The sequence below is a fragment of the Pteropus medius genome, unplaced genomic scaffold (genome assembly GCF_902729225.1).
Source record: "Pteropus medius unplaced genomic scaffold, Ma_sr-lr_union100, whole genome shotgun sequence".
Lineage (NCBI taxonomy): Eukaryota > Metazoa > Chordata > Mammalia > Chiroptera > Pteropodidae > Pteropus > Pteropus medius.
In genome coordinates, this window is record NW_024340696.1 from 28,159,645 (window position 1) to 28,176,794 (window position 17,150).

Sequence of the window (17,150 nt, forward strand, 5' to 3'; positions counted from 1 at the left end):
GCAGATGGAAGAGGTGGTGGAGGAGGTGGGGGGGTGGGGCTCACAAACACAGGTGTCCTGCCTGTAGCTGGTGACTGAGGGCGAGTTTCTATCAAACCTGTAGCAGAACTGAAATGATAAAGAGATCCTATCAAGTTATTAAAAGAGAAAAAATTAACCATACAATATATAAATGACTATCAGTAATTATATCAAGGTAGAGTCATTAACATGTTCCTATAAAAACTAAAAAATTTTCCAGCAATATTTAGAATGAAATGAGAACTAAAAGTATTCCAACAAAATAATTTTTAGGTGGTACTTTGGTTTCTAAAATTCTAAATGATCTTATCCCTGCATGTAACTTTCCTATCAACTCAAGCATTTTATGCTTACTTTGATAAGTAAAATGCTCAGTTTTACACTGTGATGTGCGTCTTTGTAATGACTCAACATTTATCATATTACGATATTTGTAGCAATACCTATGGCCAATACAATGCTGTATTTATACCGAAGCTATTAAGACTTACCATATGTCATTTCAGTTAAATCAATGAAAACTAATTATAAACTACAAAAGGAAATTTATGGACCTCTTCCTCCCTGAGGATGAAACATCAAATAAGTCAAAGACAGAAGGTTGATATTTTTAACTGAAAATTGTAAAACTTAACTGTTTCTCTTTAAAAATTTGTAATTTGGATAACAATGGACAGAATTAAACTTCAGAACAGCTTTACCAAAATATTATTATGAAGAATTGTCTATTCTTTCCCAAATTCTTAGAATATTTCCCCTAATATCAAATTAACATTTATAACCAACACCTTCGGTTCCCATTTTTTAGTCTCTTGCATCATAACAAAAACTCTTAATTTGTATTAATACAGAGTTAAGTCCTCTCTTTACACTGTCAATAGGTTCTATGACCTGAAGTGAAATGACATAGTGAAACCAATTTCACCAAAGGCTAACTGATATAAACAATAGTTAAGTTCGTACGGCATCTAATCAATGTTAAATGATGTTGAACAAAACGACATTATTCAAGGACCTGCTATACTGCACATTATGTGCTTGATAACAAAACTATAGGAAAATGAAATGCACTTTAATATTTAAAGTAAATTCTCATTAGTTAAATTTTCCCAAGAGAATGCATGTGTCAGCTATTATCAGAGGATGGAAAATTACCTCCCAGAGGCCAAATCTGACCCGCTCCCTGTTTTTGTAAATGAAGTTTTGTTGAAACATAAACATATCCATTTAATTACACGTGTAGTCCATGACTGCCTTCATGCAACAACGGCAGAGTTAAATAGTTGTGACAGAAACATATATCCACAAGGCCTAAAATATTTACTATCTGTGCCTTTAAAGAAAAAAACTACTAATCCTTGAGATAACACATCAAAACTTGTTTGAACATACCTGATACAGGTGGGTATGGGTTTTGCATCTCCTGATCCATGCATTGGTGGAGGTGGTGGTGGTTCATGTGGTCTGACTAAGACTCTTTCCTCAGCTCTAGTCAGAAGTTCACTCATCTGACTAAATGGCAAGGCAGAAAGTGAATAAGATCCATCCATATGATCCACATATGTCTGAGGTCTAAAAAAATAGACAGTATCAGTATATTTTTCTTGAATTATTGGTGGAGTAAAGTGCTACACATGAGATATTTAAAGTTTATCTAGTCTTTGAATGTCAATATTTTAACAACTTTTAGGAAACTTATTTCAGATACTTATTACATCGTCCTGTTTTTAAAACAAAAAATGCTGCTTAAAATGAAAACTTTCCTTGCTGATTCGGGTTCATTTTGGTGACCTTCAGTTATTATTTTATAATATAATACTAATTCAATTCACAAGGATGAAAAGTATTACATATATAATCTTATGAACATGAACATAATTAACTTTTAGCAAATTTCATTCAAAGTTATCTGCCTCTATTTTCTTTACAATAAGATGCCACTGACAAAAGCTAGAATATAAAAACTGGAATTTCCTACCACAAGGATATCTTGTTGTTCTTAAACGTAAATGACTTCTAAATGTTTTATACCCAAGGAGAAAGGCCTCCCTGATACAAGCACCACAGAGATGGTTAACTACATTGTTTTTGTCTTTTCAGTGTTTTCAAAGGTGCTACGTACGTACGGATAAAATAGAATGCTAAGTAACATTGCAACTTGTGACTTAAGCAAATTTAAGCAAAATTTTGGATACCTTGAGCATGTAGACATATTTACTGATTGTAGTGCATGCTGAGAACAAAGTTAGATTTAAAAAATGTGCACAAAGCAAGTCAAAAGTATTGTATTTACACTACTGGGTCAGCTAAATACCTCAACTGCTTAACAGGAGTTGAAATAAATATTTGCTATAGATGATTAACTTTTTAAAAAAAAATCTCAATTCTTTCAGTCTCTTTCTGTAATGCATATAGTCTTACATGTATATTACTCCTAAATAGGCTAAAATATTTCACTTATGGCCTAAATTTACATGTATTATTCAAGAAAAAACCTTAAACTTTTTTTCATTCAAAAATCAATAACTATAATATATATAATAATAACTACTATCAATTAACTATATGCAAATAAATTTCTCCACAGGAGATGCTAGTATGTTTGCTAGGGTAGCGTGTTGCTTATATAGGGCCCCTAGATCCTGAGAAAGGAAAAGAACCTATTCTTTATTTTTGCAAAAGGGGACGAGTAATTTTGTTTGAAAGTCCTGAGGTTGGAGATGTGATACAGAAAGGAAGTCGGGAAAAAGAAAAAGGACAAAATATAACCCTTTCTCAACTCCTATCATATATATATATATATATTTTATATATAGTGAATCAATAACTCTTCGGAAAAAAAAAAAAAATTCCAGACTCCATTCCTCTATTACAAAATTCTAGCAGACTGCCTGAAATACTGAAAGGGAATTGAGACTTCATATGAAAGTTAAAACAATGCTGAAGATCATATACTCCAACCATCTCTTTAAAGATGACAGAACTAAAGCCCAGGTATGAAAATGATCTGCCCAAGAGCAGACTTCAGTAGGCTTATAGTGGTCAAGGTTTCAAAATCACTTCTATACTTATAACAGGATCTGCCAGTTCAACAGTTCAGGACCTAACACTTATAGGTATAAATATTAAAAATAAAGCCAGTGATTTATCATTAATTTTGTTAAAAAACAAATAAAAGAAAAGAAACCTTGTTTCAAAATGAGAGGCTGGGCCGTTAGCAACTTCAATATGCTTATGTAAGAGATTTGCATCATCATCTTCAGCCAGCTCTGGACCTTGGGCCAGCTTTTGCCATTCTCTCCGCCTGTCATGAGGTGCTCTTGGCACTTTTTCTGGTTCATGAGGACGATCCAGATTTTTCTGCTATAACAGATGTATTGAAACAAAGCCAAATGCTGAAGTGCTAAGTTTTTAAAAAGAGGTTATAACAATCAAAATAAAATTCTAACATCAATATTGAAAAAGACAATGTTATCATAATATAGTAAAAGAAACACAGTTCGTTTGCACATTCAGAATTAAATCTTAGCTAGTTGGCTTGTAATCTGTTTCTTGTTTCTTTAATCTCTAATGGAATTGATGCACGAGATAAAATAGTATGCCTACATAATAAAATTTGAGGTTAGAAAGTCCTTTTAGATGAAAAATAATTCGCCAACTTTGCTACCATCTCTATTAGTTTTTGCTATAATGAGTGAAATTTTAACATTTATGGCACTATCTCTAACCAAACCTGAAAATTTACTAAGGTTATATTATCTGGGAATTCACCAATTAGCTAACTAATATATTAGAAAAAGTCCAATTATCCAATTAACTCATTATAATTGTGTCACTCAACAGAAAACAGGGTATCTGAAAAATAAAACAAAAGGTGATTTAAATCGTGGAAGAAAGCACAGAAAGGTCTAGAGTAGGTACAAAGTCAAATGCCCAAAGGGGCCAGGCAAAGAACATACATAAACGAAGAGAGTAGAGCATAAGATGGAGAAAGCAGTGACTAGACAGACATGTCCATTTAAGACATTCCAGTTTGAAAAATTTAAGACCACTGTGGTTGACAAACAAAACACTGCTTTCAGGTGTAATTTAGGCCGCCAGACACCAGTTTGCAAACTCTAGCTAGAACACTGGGATACCGTCCAGCTAAGAAGATAATAACAAGAAGGCATTATGGGGAAGAAGCGGGAAAAGCAGAGAGCCACAGGAGAAATAGAGGGGTGATGAAGACAGACTTTGTCTCTTTCATAATTCTGCCTAAGTTCAACATTGCTTTCTCCTTCTATATTTCTAGTTATCATTAACATGGAATAAAGTAGAACTAAGGGAATTTTATTAGAAAGCAGAAAATGCTAACACAGCAGATAACAGGAATTTAGGGAGAATAACCTTCCCAAAACATTTAGGATATACTTTGTGGTTAGAAAATATTAGCTTTATCTGCTTTCCCAATACCTGTACCATATTCCCTTGTTGTTTCTTACCAGAATGCCCTTCTCTTCCCTGGTCCACTTAATTCCTATTCATTGTTCAAGATACATTTTAAGCTTTGTTGCAAGTGTTTACCAATCCTGTCCTCTGTTTAAAGCAGGTGCTATTTTGGGCTATCCACACCTTCCATGCATACCTCTGTTATGGCACTTATCACACCACATTAAAATAACCTAATTGCTCATCTGCTCAAATTAGACTGTGACATTTGTACGAGTATAAAGAGTTCAATATTTGATTATATTGACCCAGTGAAATAAAACTGTCAAAGTATAAGACTAATAAAATTCCAAATATGCAACAAAAGACAAATACACGAAAACTAACTTCAATTTTTTGAATCTCTTGTAATACCTTCTGCTTCCTCTTTTCCTTCCTCTTATCCTCTGTATCTTGTAACATTTTTTCTTTCCATAGATCAAAGAAATATGAAGGATTGGTATAAAACTTCAAACCTTCTTTACCATCATCTCTGAAATACAAAAAAAAAAAACAATTAAAAAATATGTATTAGGAAGACTTAGGCGATCAAAATAGAAATAGTTTTACTGAGATGTTTTTCTTATTACATTAATAAAATGTAGCATGTGTAAAAATAGTGGCAAAATTAATTAGAATATTGCACCAATAGAACATTTCTCACAAGGCAGGCAGAATAAGGAAAATGGAAAACTAAATGTTTTTCAGAGTTGGTATTAATTTAAAGTACAGCTGGACAATTTTCATCCCTAACTTCTGCTGAATACCTAGTTTTATAAAAGTTCTTTGAGAAATGCCAATAATTACAAATGGTTCTGCCAAAGACAAAAGCCTGAAAGGACAATAATATCATTTAGAATAGAGAAATTGTAGAGGGTTTCTGCCAATATTCTAATTTACTCATCATCTTACCAAACCTCCCAAATACCCCCTAAAAGTCATTGTTGTAGTAAGTTGCTTATATTCAAATGACTTGCATACTGACAAATAGTTTCAAATAACTACCTGAATACCATTTTATTCAGTATATGTGCTGTGAATCTTAAATTACCTATTTAAGAAACCATGTGAAAGGACTCCAAAAAAAAGCTGAATAATTCCAGATCGTATTTTAAGTGGTAAAAAGCATTTAGAAAACATATTACATATTCACTACGTAAATTTAATGCATATAGATCAAGAGTAGACAAGCAAAAATAATATTTATTTTGTTATTGTGGTGGAATTTTGAGCTCTTTTTTTTTTTTTACTTTTTATGTAATTAGAAATTAAATTAGAAAGATAATAACTCCTTGGCCATTCATGATAGTAAGTCTGCCATTAGCTTTTCTTATTAATACCTGCCAAAACAATTCCCTTGAATTAGTCTTGTCTTTTGTATGTCAGAACTTTGGGAACTCACTTAGTGAATAAGAAAATGTTTTCTAAAGGTAGTGGATAAGAAGGATTCTCTTGGTCAAAATAAAGAATGTTTGGGGACTTAGTGTTTAAAGGTAGACTGCTACCTATCTGAATTTGAAGTCTGAGATAAATAACCATTCTTTATATTTATTAGTATACTGACCTATAAGGAGTGAGTATATTGAGAGGTGGAGGCTGTTCACAAACATCATATGTCTCCTGTAATGGAATAGGCAAAGTCTTGCGATCAAAAAGCTGCTGATCTTGAATTGTAGAACTTCGGAAAGCTTTTCTCATTGTTATATCTTGCAAAGACACTAAAATAAAATTTAAAAAAATGTGTTTTGTTTATTTTACTAAGGTGATTTCACATAAAAACAAATTCATATACTCTGTTTGTTTAAAACAGCCTGGCTCAGGAGGTTGCAACTACCGAGGCTTATGTATCAGGAACCATATTGTAAATGCTCTATCTAATTATATCCCATATCATTTTGTGCCTAATTCTCCCAATCAGATGGGTTTCAATGCAACCTTTGATTTCTAAGGATCAGAACGCTCTAATGACACCTGAAGCTCATCTGTATTTCCCACCGATACACCTTTTCTTTCTCTACATGCCATCCCCGGTCCCCACCAACCTATATTCTCTTCTTTTTTTCTAGAACCTTTTTTCCTATCACCCTTTATTACTTTTATTTAGCTTATACCAATAACTCTGAGAGAATTACTTAGTTATCGGTGGCATTCTGAGCAAAACATGCTGTTGACCTCTATGCTATATTGACTATAAATATTATACACATACTACAAAGTCAAAATTAACTTTACAGTAAAGAAAATATTTTCAAGTACTGGGCAATCTACATTATTGTCTACTTCACTTATCTTTGCTCTTGTCCCATAAGGACCTCTACTTAGCTATACGCTCTTGAAGACTAAGATTGTCCTGTACATTAGCATCTCTAGCACCCAGCATAGCCCCATCGCATATATGATATAAAATAACTTCATTTACTCATTTTCTTTTGGACTATGAAGCATGTTAACATAAAGAAAAAAAAAAACTGTACCAAAATCCTACATTCTTAAGGCTTTGAGTGATTTCTTGAAATTAAAAAATTAGGTGATTTTTCTTACATATTTAATATGGCGTTAAGTACACAGATAAATGCTTTATATCACAGCAAGGTCAGTACTAAGCAATCGTAACAATTCTTTAATTATTCTTCTGCCTATAACAGTATCTCTATTATCCTTACATGAACCTTTGGATTTATGGAATAAGTGAAGCAGTGAGGCAAAGGCCACACCATAGCTGTACTCCTAGTGGAAATTCCAGTGCACAATATGTAACACACATAAAAACACCAAAATAAAATTCAAAGAAATAAAGTTTTTTTTTTCTCACTATCGCTATAAAGTAGTATGAGAGATATTTAGTGAGTACATACTATATGTGCTAGATGCTTTCATTTAATTTTTATTTTATTTAACCTTTATGATTCAATGAGATAGGAATTATTATTTACTTTTTAAACGTAAGAAAACCAAGGCTAGAAAACATTATATAACTGGCCCAAGGCAAAGTGCTTCAGAAACGATAAAGTCAGAACAGAAAACCCAGGTCTATCTGCCTTTGAAGTTGATCCTTTTGCCACAATACCACAGGCTGTTCCTCTGGTTCCCGTCAGAAGTTGCCTCTGCTTTCTGTAATCAAAATGGATCAATTCTTGCCACTCTCCCATCCCACTTATTAACCTCAAGTACGTAACCAGATGGAACGTAGTGTTCATTCTCCTAAAACTTTCTTAGAAAGAAGTAAGACTATGTAAAGGTCTTTCTATCTTCAACTCCTCTCATTTATCATTCATCTTATTTTTTGACAGACCACTGTGACAAAGCCCCTTCCAAGAGCCAACAATGACATCTGATATTATTTAAATAGTATTATATAATACAGTAAGTTAGCACAATATTTACAAACATAACTGAATTAAATATAATTGTATAGGTCTTTGCTTAAAACTCATTTTTACATACTTTCAAAAGTATATTGGTAGTTCTCACCATTACTTACTGGTCAATGGTAATTAAAAAACAAAAATATTGACATTACACTCTAAAATTTAATATTATATTCATAATGTTACTTTGTTTGAACTCTCACTGAGTTTAAAAATCTAGGTTAAATAACTTTGAAAATTTCTTCTATCCAACATCCTCCAAACAATTTCAAATTAAGTAGTTCAGCTTTTAGGCTCTGAATTTTTAGCCAATCATCCACATAATTTTAAAGGAGACTATAAACAATTCTGATGGTTGTCAGCACGCTAGGATTTTTTAAAAACACTTAAACACATCTTAAGTTATTTACCAGTATCTGTATTTTTGTTTTCAATTTTAATGGGGATGCTAAGAGATTTAACAGTTTTTTTAAACTAAATGTTAGTTTTTATTTCTGATACTATAAGAACAGCCCGTGTATTTCTGTATTACTATATATATTACTATATATAAATATATAGATGACATATATTTATAACCTAAATGTTTTAAGTTATTTAAAAAAGAAATTTTGGATATAAATGATATATATGAAAATATGGCCATAAAATATTTTTTTACTACCAGCAATGATTTTATTTCAAGAATTTCAAGAAGTATGATTAATGTATATGTATATGCTTCAAAGGAAACCATCAAGAAAAACCTACAAAATAGGAGAAATACTTGCAAATCATATCTGATAAGGAACTTGGATCTAGAATATATAGAATTCTTATAACTCAACAATAAAAAGAAAAATAAATCCAATTCAAAATGGTAAAAGAATATTAATTGGCATTTCCCCAAAAAAGATGCACAAACTGCTGATAAGTCACTTAAGCCCTGGTTTAAAATCTAAGCTCTACCACTTCCTGCTGGGTGACTTGTCTCAAAATGGCTTATAAGCCATGAAAAAATGCTCAAAATCATTAGTCATCAGGGAAATACAAATACATTCTACGACATGAACCAATATTGAAAATATTATGTTAAGTGAAAGAAGCCAGTCACAAAAGACCACATATTATATGATTCCACTCATATGAAGTGACCAGACCAGGCTAATCCATAGAAACAGAAAGTAGATTAGTGAATGCCAGAAGCAGGGGGAAGGGGAGATGGACAGTGACTGCTAATAGGTTTCTTTCGGGAGTGATGAAATGTTCTAAAATTGCTTGTGCTGAGAGTTGGATAACTCTGTGAATATGCCAAAATCCAAGGAATTGTACAATTTAACTTTGGATGGGCTAAATGTAGGGTGTATGAAATGTATCTCAATAAAACTGGCTTTTTGTTTTTTAAAAAGGACTGTTTAGGTTTTGTTCACAACCAAATCTATGAGTTTATATCTTTGGAAGCAGGAGAAACTTAGCATAGTAAGTATGTGCTTCTTATTTGGGCATTAAATGAGGTTATGTCAAAAAAAAGTTTGTTCAATCACTAAGACAGCTATCATTACGTTCTTTTTGCTTTTTTTCAGTGATATATTTTAATATACTTATTGTTCAAGTTTTGATCTATTACAGCATTTATATTAAAAATAGTTTTTGAAGAGTTATGAGAGTCACATTCACTAATTCTCTAGGATAAATGAAAATTATATTCTTAATAAGTTCCATTTCTTTTTGATTTAAAAAAATAAAAAACAGAAAGGGATTTGAGAAACATCAGCATTCAATGCATTCTATCAAGGCATGAAATGTTTTACCGCTGAAATTTCTACCATTATTTCAGCCTGTAATGTGGGGTTTTTTTTAACCTGATATCCCTGGTTTAATACTCAATATAGAACACTTTTGTCCTATATATGAGCAACTTGGATTTTTCTGAAATGTTCATTTAAAGTGGGAAATAATATTCAAATAACTAAATCAGATTTTAGCAATTTAACATTTGCACACGCAAAAACCTATTAAAAAGAATTACATTCCTACAGAATCAATTTCAATTACTAAGAATTTCAAGTAATTTTCAAATAATTTTTATTTCTAAGACAAACGTATACAAATAAACTGTAAAGGAGAAAAGAGAAAGAGAATAGAGGAAAAGACTGGCTAAAATTTTTTTCATGTCAAAAACTTAATAGTCTTTTAGTATAAAAAAAGAAGAGGTCAAAAAAGTAAAAATGAGTAAAGTCAAGAGAGTCATTCTGATGGCATTCATAGCTAATTCATTGATTTATTACAACATGTACACCAAAGTGCATGAGTAGAAGAGACCTGTAATAAATTTGCATTTACTACTGTTTTTAAATATTTCACTCATCTCATCTAACCTAAAATAAATATGTGAAAGAAAATATAATATGAATAAACTTACGTTCTTCTTCTTTAGGGTCAAGCTGTGTAACACTAACTGATAAACGGTCCACTCGTTCTTGTAATGAGTTCACTCTGAAGGAAAAACTATGTGCTTCATTGAATAATTCTCCAAATATATCTTCAGCATATTTACCTAAGCAAAAATGAAGCATATATCATAAAATTTAATGTGATTTGAGATAAATAACGATTTAACATTTAAAAGTGCTGTCCTGATAAATTTGGCATTTTTTGAAACTAGTTTAAATTTTAAACTATAGCCTAAAGTAACTCAATTGTGACAGTCAGAAAACAACACAAGCCCTGGGAAATCTGCCTTTAAATACTAGCTCTATCACTTCCTGCTAGTAACTTGTGTCTAAAATGGAAGTACTCTACCTGCTTTACCCACATCTATATACCTGTTGAGGATTAGAGAAGATTAAGATATGAAAGTACATACAAATATTATATCTTTTAATTCCAAATCAGCATTCATAAATAAACTCTGCACTAGAACTGAATTTCAGGCCAAGTGGCAGAATCCAAGATTCTTTACAAGCCTAGTAGATGACCTGTCTTATGTATACCCAAAACAGATTCTGAAAATTTATATTTTACATTCTCTCTTATTCTAGTTTTTTAAAAAAACATCATAAATCTAAAATTATTATCTTTCTCTAGTCGTGTAAATTTCCATTACTGAAAAGAATAAACCAAAATAATCCTACTCTAAAAGGAGTTTTAGAAGACCTACAATGAAAAATATTCAAGTGTATTTAGAATATATAAACTAATGTATACTTACAACATAAAGATAAGTCTATTACTATCTATATCTTTGAATTAAAAAAAAAAAAGTCAATGGCCTTCCTAGATCAAGACATTGTAGTCCCAAGTATACTGACTAGGTTAAATCTAGCTCAGTAGTAAGCGCTATCAAGATAGTTCCTATGACAGAGAAGTACTAAATACTTATTAAATGAATTAATTAATCTCACTAGTTTACATATGAATACTGCATTTATTTTCAAAGCATTTCAATATATTATCAGTTAAACCAACAAACATTTACTGAGGGCTCATCCAATGCCAGGTACATGTATGACCTACTGAATACACTAAAAAGTAAAACATAAAATTCTTGCCCTAGGTGATTATATAATTTTTAAGGAAAAAAAGTCAGAACTTAAGAGAAAAAGGATAGTTTTGTATATATTTATTCATTCATATATATTCTTTAAACCAAACTAACTGAAAATATCTTATGTGCCAGACACTGTACCAGAGCTTGGCAATATAAAATGATTAGAAGAAAGTCTCTGGCATTGATGAGTTTTGAGCAGACATTTAAACACATGAAAAGCAATTTATAAAACTAAATCTTTCCTCCATTTTCCTCTGGCATTGATGAGTTTTGAGCAGACATTTAAACACATGAAAAGCAATTTATAAAACTAAATCTTTCCTCCATTTTCCTCCATTTGCTTTTTCTTCACCTATAAAATAGGGATAAAAATATCTGCTTTAAGAAGTTATAAGAAAAAGAGACAGTATGAACAAAGGGCCTGGCAGAGTACCTGATCCAGGGCAGAAGCTCAACATGGGCTCTCACTGTAATAAGAGCCACGTAGCATACGCAGAAAGAAGCACCTAACTTTTGGATATAAGCTGTTCAAGACACTTCCAGAGACAGAGTTTCTCTGACAGATAAGGGAAACATCCCAAGTGGAAGAAAAGGCCAGTATAAAGTTATTCATTTATTCAATGATGTTAGGGATAGAAATGCTAGGAATACACAGATGGAAGAGACAATTTCATTCTAAAAGAGCTCAGTTTAATACAGGGATCCTTACCACCTGTATATTACCTGAAATTATATGCACATTTTAAAATGTATCTGCATTTTTCTGGAAAGACAGCCAATAGTTCTTTAACAGATTTTTTGTAAGGTGTCTATGCTCCCCTCGCCACAAGTTTAAGTGCCAAGTACTTCAGTGGATAAGATAAGCATCCCTTTTCATATCCTTTCTTATTTCCAAATCTACCTCCCCCTTCCCTCTGAGAATGGTGAAAGGAATAAAGTTTGCAATGTAAAACTGACTGTGTATGTATCTGAACTTTGACTAACCTTACATTTATTATACTACTTCTCTATTTGAGAACCTACAAGTTTTCCTTATTATCTATGATATTAAAATCTGAGTCCACTCATCTAACATTCTCTCTCCCATTTGTCCTTTTAATCCCCTTTATATATTTATTTTTGCCTCTATTTATTTGTCTAATTCTTCATGCAAGCTGAAATGGCTTCCTTCCTCATTCATCTTCATTTTCCAAATTCTTTTTATTCTTTTAAAGGCCTAATTCAATTCACATTCCTTTCAGCAAGCCTCCTCTAATGACTTCACCTTGTGTTTCTCTCTCTTTTCTCAGTTCTACAATATAAAACTCATGATTTAAATTACGTGCATGTGCACACTGTTCAGAAAGCTTTCAGTATTCACCTGATCACTCTTCGACTAAACGGGGTATGGTCTTTTCAGACAAGAACCATGTAGCTCTGTCACACAGCAAAGTATTGTTATCTGTCCATTGTCTATCTATGTATCCACTAGTCTTATCAAGCCAATCTATTTATCCAACCTCCTATCCATCTATCTTGTTAGCTAGCTAGTAGCTATGTTTGAGAACAAGAAGTAGGCTCTATCAGCTTATCTTGGTAGCATGACCTGCCAATATTCAATAAGAAAAAAGCCTTAGAAGAGAGAATGGCAAAAGAACCCTCCGGTAATTAAGAGTCCCAATGGTTGTTAAAGTAAGACAACTATAAAATGGGAAAGAAATTTTCATAAAGCAGAAGAAATTTACATAAAATTAATTCTCAGTTGTCCATAATTACATATTATAAAACAAAAATGTGTTCCATGAAGAAAAAAAGCCCTGGGATATACAGTTCAATGAGGAAGAGGTCAGGAGGATGTTCAGCCCCACGCCATGCTGAGCCCTGCAGTTTACCTTCATTGCTGTGTCCTCCAGTACTTTTAATGCTAACAATAGTACCAAAGTGAAAATCTCAATTACCTAGAACCATTTTGGACAGCCAAGTTTTCAAAGTAATTCAGAGATTATTTAAAACATTAATTATTTTGACTAATTTTTTTTGGAAACCAATATAAAATCTATTCTAAGTTTCCCTGTCTTAAGTAGAATTCAAAAATTAAACATAACCATTTCTTGAGGACTCATAGTCATGAATTGATTATGAAAATCAACTAGTGCCTTAGGCCAGAAAAAAGCTTTGAAATGTATAAGAATATGTGCTTTTAAATTAAATGGCCTCTTTCCAGTTTTTATGTTGATTCTTCCCTCATACAACTTTGTCATTTGCTGTAAACCACCTCACCTCTTTGGGCTGGCTTCTGTTAAGAGCTACTTCTATTATCTCCCCCAGATCTCCCCTTCAATGCTCTGAAGCATAAATATTTGGAAATCAGATCATCAAATCTGTATAAACTATCCAAGTAAAAGTAAATAGGTTCTGAGAGAGGAATCAATTAGTTATCTTATGTGCTCAGTCTTTAGTGCATGGGATTGTCTGTTCTGGCTATCTAGAGACCTTTTGAATTTAATTCCAGGTTCTCCACTGTCAAGTGGGAAAGCTGCCACAGAACTTAATTCCAAAGTGGTAAACTACTGTTACGCCTTGCTTCAATATTTCACAGGTTTTCTCTTTGTTTCTGAATCTCTAAGAACTGCTTACAAAATGCCTACAGAGTCTCTGATTCCAAATCAAGTACTCAAAACCTAATTTAGTTATATTTTTACAACGTATTTCTATTTTCAGAGTTTGGCTACAACATGACCATGTGCTTGCTGACCGGTGTTCCTTATATGGACTATACCAGACCTGAAAACTCATTTTCACCTTTAAGTTCTGTAAGTCCTGCAAATTAACACCCTTAATCATTATATTAGTTCTCAATTCTATCTTGGGTATATACCTAAAATGAGATGTCAGTATTAAACCCAAAATTCATTAATTTTAAAACATCTTAACCAAATTAATTAATGTCATTTCTATGCTAACACATGTATTTTAATATTAACATGCTGATGTACTCGGGTATATGTATTACATATAAATTCTATATACAGTCATGTTATGTTACAGGGAATTAGGGCTAGACAACACACACAAAAATGTTAGCAAATGTCTTTAAACAATATAGTTAATCATAGGTTAATACAATATCTAAGACTCTTCTTTTGACATGTCTATATTCTATATTGACTTTCCCAAGGAAGATACAAATAAACAATATGTTAGTGACTCACTGCCAATAACCAACCTAAAAAAATTAACCACCAAAAGGGATAAGGAATATACTTAAATTCAAATAAACTACCTTTTAATTTATTCTTAGAACTTATTTCATAGGCAATGTAGAAATTTAGTGCTCTCCCGGAGAGCATTCAAATGTGTTGCTCTAGTTACACATGTCTATGTACCAATATTCTCATTTGAAACAAATTAGATTAACAACCTCTCTCTATCTTATGCTAAGTACTCAATTACAAAAAGAAAAGACAAAAGTTAAAAAAAAAAGAAGAGCCAATCCTGTCTTTAAGGACAATCTATGTCAGAGGATAGAGATAAGATCAATGTAAGACCATTTAGAGAATCTATCTAGGCTAAGAACACCTTGTTTTACCTTTAAAATGAATTATAAATGTCTTATTAGAAAACAAATCCTTCAATTCCAAAGATAGACTAGATTTATTTTTTTAATTTTCTAATATTAAATAAATTATTTCCATTATTCTAAATTTACTTCCTTAACCTAGTAGCTCTGTTCTGTAATCTTATAACGGGAACACACTGCCTGTCTCCTTCTCCACTATGTGCCCCTTCCACTGCTTTTTATTTATTACCTGGCCAATCTGCTTGCCTTTTTTCTGTCAGAGGTCAGGTTCACTTGCTATTTTGACATCATGCTGCATATCAGACTCTTGACTGATATCTTAAAGTCCTTTGGACAACTCGATTAGCTAACCTAATCCTGACTAGTGACTTCCTCGCACCTTTCGCTTTTAGATATTTGATAATATAAAAATATTTCCCTAGGCTAATAAAATGTATGTAAAGAGGAACGAATGTCCCCAAAACACTAAGAAGTAAACAGCAATAACAAGCAAGCTAAAGTATAACTCTGGCTCTTTCACAGATCAAATCTTACTTTAAAAACAATCTCTAATTATTATGTGACTCTGTTCCTCAAGATTCTATCCTTATTTCTCTTTCCCAGAGGAAATATACAGGGAAAGAAGAAATTATTCTAAAACTCATTAATTATACTTAAAATGACTATATTTTTCACAATAACTTTGTATTCTCATCAAATATTCCCCAACCCCAATTAATCACAAGAACATCTTCTTAATACGCTATAGCATAACATTCTGGTTTGGGAGTAGTATTTTTAATTGGGATAAAAATACTTACTTAGACTACTTAGTTGTCTAATTATATTGGCCAAGGAAATGTTGGTTACACATTCCAGTTCATTCTTAACTCCTCTAGGCAGTGCGGTGTGGCACAGATGCCTAGGATCGATGTTTCTTTTCACTAATGGCATCTTGAGCTCAACCTCTATGCCCGTTCACCTGTAAGAAATCAAACAATAAATTAACGTTATTCAAATTCAACCAACAGAGAGTGAGATCTTGTCTTTCACATTTAATAATAAAATATTTGCTAGTATTAAACAATGAAAATGGAATTACCTGACTAAATGAATCAAAATTGATTTGTTAACCTTCTTTCATCTTCAATTATTAGAATGTCAACATTATGTAAAACATTGGAGGGGGGGAACCCCTTACTTTCAATGTTAGCTACTTCATGGTGATTTCACAATCACCATCACTATTAGTCTCCTAAAACCATAGTTTTACTTACTACTACTAGTAGTTTTGTTTGAGAGAGTTGGTGTGAAAGGTTCTCTCTAAATAAGTGCCTAAAAGGATTAAAGAAGCTGGACGAGTAGTATCAAGTTTACATTTCCACAAAAAATGTATCAGGCATCCAACAGCTCAGAGATCAAATAGCCCAAGTAGCCCTACATCCTCAATCTCATAAAAACCAATCAAATCTTTATTTAATTGATCAGAGTTCAACCTTCTTTGAATTAGTCCTCACTTCCTAGGCTTTCCATATATGTGAAAATTTCAACTATCACAGTTCAGTTAGGTAACACCAGTTCCCCAACAACATGGTTCTAAATTCCTCCACCACAGTATATTAACTGTCAGCAAATGCATAAATACAAACTTTTTGCTAACATTTCAGGCCACACATTGCTATGTTAATATAAGGTGTACATCACAACCAGTGACAATTCACATCACTTCCTTTCAAAAAAGGTTAGTAATCAGTCATTCCTCATCTGGACAGTAAAGCATGTAGCTAGCTGGGTTACCTTCCTGCCTCCCAGTGATAAACCCACATGAAATTTTACAAAACAGGCAACTAAAAGAGGGAACTGGCCAACAAAAATAAAACTGCAGCAAAGAAACAAAAAACGATAATGCTCAAGAAAAAATGATAATGAAATTCAAATTGAATGCCAGTGGTGTAACACAAGAAACAGTTGATTATGGGAATGTTGCCACTGCCACTGTTTGAGAGACTCCAGATATGCAGTCAAAGGAGTTAGTGAAGGCAAACTTATTGACATAATTGAGGAAAGTGATTGTGACAAAAAGATGCCCCAGGGGCAATGATGCCAGCAAAAATCTTCACACTAAAAGGAACTTGAAGATATTTCACCACATTCAAAGTGCGAAGAATAAAATGTTGAAAGCTGATCTAAATTTAGTAGACAGGTATTAGACAATTTGCCAAGG

At 32.4% G+C, this 17,150-nt stretch overlaps 1 protein-coding gene across 1 annotated transcript in view; it reads right to left on the minus strand.

Annotated features, from left to right (window-relative positions):
• Positions 1 to 17,150, minus strand: part of WASF1 (WASP family member 1) — a 58,415-nt gene that overhangs the window by 2,301 nt on the left and 38,964 nt on the right. Inside the window, 7 exon segments of the mRNA XM_039870272.1 lie at positions 1 to 108; positions 1,414 to 1,593; positions 3,209 to 3,384; positions 4,867 to 4,984; positions 6,056 to 6,209; positions 10,261 to 10,395; positions 15,748 to 15,908. The exon segment at positions 1 to 108 is cut by the window's left edge and continues 4 nt beyond it. Coding sequence (XP_039726206.1) covers positions 1 to 108; positions 1,414 to 1,593; positions 3,209 to 3,384; positions 4,867 to 4,984; positions 6,056 to 6,209; positions 10,261 to 10,395; positions 15,748 to 15,880 — 1,004 coding nt within the window. The 5' untranslated portion in view covers positions 15,881 to 15,908.